The sequence below is a fragment of the Salvelinus fontinalis genome, chromosome 9 (assembly GCF_029448725.1).
Source record: "Salvelinus fontinalis isolate EN_2023a chromosome 9, ASM2944872v1, whole genome shotgun sequence".
Lineage (NCBI taxonomy): Eukaryota > Metazoa > Chordata > Actinopteri > Salmoniformes > Salmonidae > Salvelinus > Salvelinus fontinalis.
The window spans coordinates 56,411,762-56,416,396 of NC_074673.1; the positions used below are offsets into that span (position 1 = coordinate 56,411,762).

At 40.4% G+C, this 4,635-nt stretch overlaps 1 protein-coding gene across 2 annotated transcripts; it reads left to right on the forward strand.

The window, feature by feature from the left end:
• Positions 1-647: 647 nt before the first annotated feature.
• On the forward strand, positions 648-4,269 carry ifitm5 (interferon induced transmembrane protein 5). Of its 2 annotated transcripts, XM_055932955.1 has the most exons (4): positions 648-696; positions 1,349-1,813; positions 3,405-3,622; positions 3,905-4,269. In XM_055932955.1, the coding sequence occupies exons 2-4, from the start codon at positions 1,607-1,609 to the stop codon at positions 3,912-3,914; spliced, it is 435 nt and encodes a 144-aa protein (XP_055788930.1). In that variant the 5' UTR covers positions 648-696; positions 1,349-1,606; the 3' UTR covers positions 3,915-4,269. The 2 variants fall into 2 exon arrangements, with proteins under 2 accessions (XP_055788930.1, XP_055788931.1); XM_055932956.1 differs by lacking the exon at positions 648-696 and having other exon boundaries at positions 1,267-1,813.
• Positions 4,270-4,635: the final 366 nt, after the last annotated feature.

Below are 4,635 nucleotides of genomic sequence, written 5' to 3' on the forward strand. Positions count from 1 at the left end.
GCTTAACCAAGTGATGTTATGTGTGTGTGAGCAAATTAAGTGTGTGTTTGTTGGAGTGTCAGTGTGCATGAGTATGTAAAGTCCTGTGAGTGTGCATAGAGACAGTGTAAAAATAAAATACAAGGGTTAACTCAGATAGTCCGTGTAGCCATTTTGTTAGCTTTTTAGCAGTCTTATAGCTTTGGGGTTGAAGCTGTTCAGGAGGCTTTTGGTGTCAGACTTGATGCATTGGTACCGCTTGCCGTGCAGAAGTAGAAAGAACAGTTTATGGCTTGGGTGTCTGAAGTCTAACAATTCATAGCATATTGACTGCTTGGTATGATAACAGCACCACTCTCTGTAGCGCCATGCGATCAAGGGCGGTGTTGTTACCATATCAAGCAGCGATGCAGCCGGTCAAGATGCTCTCAATGGTGCAGCTGTAGAACTTTTTGAGGATTTGAGGGCCCATGCCAAACCTTTTCAACCTCTATAAACTATTTATTTGTTTTTTTTGCTCTGACATGCACTGCCAACTGTGGAACCTTATATAGACAGGCGTGTGCCATTCCAAATTATGTTCAATCAGTTGAATTTACCACAGGTGGCCTCCAATCAAGTTGTAGAAACATCTGAAGGATGATCAATGGAAACAGGATGCACCTGAGCTGAATTTCGAGTCACATAGCAAAAGGTCTGAATTCTTGTGTAAATAAGGTATTTCTGTTTTATATTTTTAATGCATTTGCTAAAAATTCTAAAAAGTTTTTCATTTTCTTATTATGGGGTAATGTGTGTAGATTGATGAGGAAAATGTTTTATTTAATCCATTTTAGAATAAGGCTGAAATGTAACAAAATGTGGAAAAAGTCAGGTAGTCTGAATACTTTCCAAATGCACTGTATATACATGTTTGGCTACAAATGCTTTACATAATCCAGCTCTAGTTGAAATGATCATTTAAGTGTACAAGTACCATCCTGAATAGGGTTAAACAATGAGGACAGCAGAAAGTGTGTATTAGTCACTGTAATGACTTCAGCTAGCTAGGGATCCAACTCTATAGTAACGAGTCTCTCTAAACACGGGATCGCCAACTCAATCCCAGGCAGCTCTTTGTGACAGTTTGAGCGAGCGAGCCCAGACCTAACAAACCTGTCAAATAATCAACTATTCACTGTCTTCAATCTGGACCATGATTACAGTAGTTGAATCAGGTGTGGTAATACTGGGCTGGAACAAAAGCCTGCACACCTATCTATCCAATTAGAGACCCTTGATCTGAATTCAACAAACTGGTCTCTCTCTCTCTCTCCCTTCATCTCTCTCTCGTTCTCTTTCTCGCTCTCTGTCTGTCTGTCTGTTTCAGTCTTTCCTTCTCTCTGTTCGCTCTCTCTTATTCCTTGGTCTGTCCCAGAGGCCCGACCACATAATGACAGGCCTACAGGTCCCTGCCCAACGCGCCCTCTCACTGTCACCACCCTCCACAGGGGCATAAAAGCCCCACACAGGAGCCATGACACACTAGGAGACGCCATCTAAGCAGAGGTCACAGAATTAGCCAGCTTCTTTTCAACAAATCAAGGACATTCAGGACCAGACAACAAGAATTGAAGAAGCCAAAAGAATGGACAACCACACATACAACTACCCGTCCGACTGCACCCCTCTCACCAGCTGCAAGTCGGCCCGCAAGCCGGCGGGCTCCACTGTGGTGAATATGGGCACGGCAGGCAAGAAGCCACCCAGTGACTACCTAGTCTGGTCCCTGTGCAACACCCTGTATGTCAACTTCTGCTGTCTGGGATTCATGGCTCTTATCTACTCAATTAAGGTGAGTTCTTTACAAGGTATATGTCTCTCTCACTTTCCCCATGTCTCTCTCTCTCTCTCTTTCCCCAAGTCTCTATTTAAACCTGTCTCACTAATGATTATGTTGTAGCTGTTATATTGTTAGCTAAAATAGAAGCAACACAGAGATAGGTTGAACAGCCAGCATAAGTTGAACACAAATAATGAGTGTTAAATTGCATCCGTTTAAAGTCCACGTTTACAGCTGCCATACAGTACTATGTAACTGTAGTAATATTGAGTCTCCTGTAAGATTCATGTGCTGTCTAAGGCTTCTCCGTAAGCCAAACTAGATGAGGGAGTCCGTGTGTCCTGCACCACAGGAATGGGGGATGTGGACTGGGAATGGCACAGTGGCCCAAAATCACTTCCCCTGTAATGAAACAGAGCCCAAATTAGAGATTGGCACCGCCACCGGCAGCCTGACTGAAGAGTTTAAAACTGGCGTAATTGGCATCTTACTAATAGGCAAGTGCTGATAGGAGATTAAAGACTAGCATGGTAGAAGGGGTACCATACGAGAGAGAATTGTGAATGTAGACACAGATCTAGGATCAGTTTGCCATCCAATTCCAACTCTAAACCTAACTATTTGGGGGAGAAAAACTGACCTAAAATCAGTGTCTAAAGCCGACTGAATGTTTCTCCAAATAAACCAGATGTGTTATTAGTGGCCAGAAATATGCTAAATGTCTTAGACCAATGTTTTACCAGTACAATTACTAACTTAAGCAGGGCAGACTTCAAACAGTGTATTCGTCAAGAAATACAGGTGTATTAACCTGGTCATAAGACCTACATGGTGGGCCTGTGTAGGTTGAAAAGGAAGGGTATATTACTGGTAACTTTCAACGCTTACCAGTAAACTACTGTAATTTTGGAAACTTTCAAGGATTTCATGAAATGTAATATAAAATATGATTACAAAAATAGAATGACAAAGTTGTAAAACATTATCCTAAATGTAACCCATAAACTTAGTGAATACCGTTGGTGTTTAATATGAGGGTTTCAGTATTAAATATGATTTATATATATTTTTACACACTTTTATTTATTTTACTATGTCAATATGTCTTTGTTGTATATGCTTTTGTCGGCAAACTGGTGGCAGTCGTGAAAAAAGTCAATAGCTGGAAGTGTTGCAGAAAAAAACGGACATTGTTAATGATTGCTTTTTTCATTTACTCACGCTATTTTCTCTTGAACCATATAGTCCATCCCCTTTTTGAACCATATAGTCTATCCACTAGAAACACATGGACAATATGGACACAGATCTAAATATGAAGAAAAAAATACATATTTTACATGAATATATTACCCGTGTCCTTATTACATACTTTCCATTTGAACCATATCCAGAGATTGAAAAAAACATCCTAAAACCTTTCATGATGATAACATTAGAGAACCTACACCCGAGGCCTCTCCTAATTTAAGCCCCGTCAATAAAATCAACTTTCTCGCTCTCCATCTCACACTCTCTCTCAATTCAATGAAATAAATGTAGGGTAGCACTTACATTAAAGCGCTTACATCGCTTTTAACAGTTGCGCCTCTCTCCCGTCCAGGCCAGGGACCAGAAGACCCAGGGGAACTTGCAGCTGGCCCAGGAGTGCTCGGACAAGGCCAAGTGGTACAACATCCTGGCGGCAGGCTGGAACCTGCTGGTGCCTCTGTTGGTGGTGGTGCTGCTGGTGCTGCTGCTGGTTCACCTGGGCACCTCACAGGGCTCCTTCGACTTCTTTGGAGAGGACGGCTTCCAGAGCTTCATGAAACTCTTCAGCAGGTAGAGAGAGACAGATGTAGAGAAACATACGTAGAGGGTTATATACTCTGCCTGTTAAACCGTGTTGAAATGCACGCAGAAAGGCTGTATTGCTCATAGAACTTGGAGCAGGGTTTATCTGAAAACGTGAGGGTTATTTATGTGGATTTAAACAACGCACTTTTAAAATGTGTTGCATGACAGTCAATCGTGAGCTGTAGTAGGCTATTGTAAACTTTTTTGGGGTACGGGGATTATGTGCCACCTGTCAATTAAATATTTAATGTTTTTGGGGCGATTTAGCGTACATTGAAGGCTGGTTAGTGGACAGAAGATATCGAAGAACAGAATGATAGATGTAGAGAATTAAAGGAGAAGATGGTGGATGGAGACTGGTGGATGCTTCCCTAAAAGCCACCAACAACCACCTGACAACGGACTAATGACCTATTTACATCATGGGTCACTTTTTTTCCTTTATAAATATTATCAAGACGTTAACTAATTGTTGTTCTAATATATTATTATTGCTGTTATTTTTTATTGGTAGCTGTATTGTTCGCTAAAGGCTAGTATCATTGTCACTGCATTGGATCTTAAAAATTTCTAGACCCCTTTGTGAAAAACAAATGTGAGAAAGTAAAATAAAAAATGTCACAACTACAGAAGGTTTGTACTAATGAATTGTTTCAGCATTATTATTCTTTCCCCTCAATGGGTTTATTTTCAACATTAAAGGCAGAATTTTGAGGTCAGTAATAAAAGAAAAACAGTGTCTAAATTAAATTGTTGCAACATGAAATGGTTGAATTCCGGCCTCGAAGTAATTGAGTGTGTGGGTGGGACATATAAGTGATAATGCCCGAGAAACCTGTGTTTGTTACAACGGGTTACCAAAATATTCAAATAATATTTGACATTTTTATTAAAAACGTTATTTTTATAAATGTTTATACTATTTCATCCTTTTAGTACAGAAAAAATATATAGGGTTGCTACCAAAGCTGGCTGGTCGTTCGTTTTATTGGTTTGGT

Coding starts and splice junctions, on each gene's coding strand:
- ifitm5 (XM_055932955.1), top strand. CDS start 1,607: ATGGACAACCACACATACAACTACCCGTCCGACTGCACCCCTCTCACC. Junction 1,814..3,404: donor CTCTTATCTACTCAATTAAG/GTGAGTTCTTTA, acceptor TCTCCCGTCCAG/GCCAGGGACCAGAAGACCCA.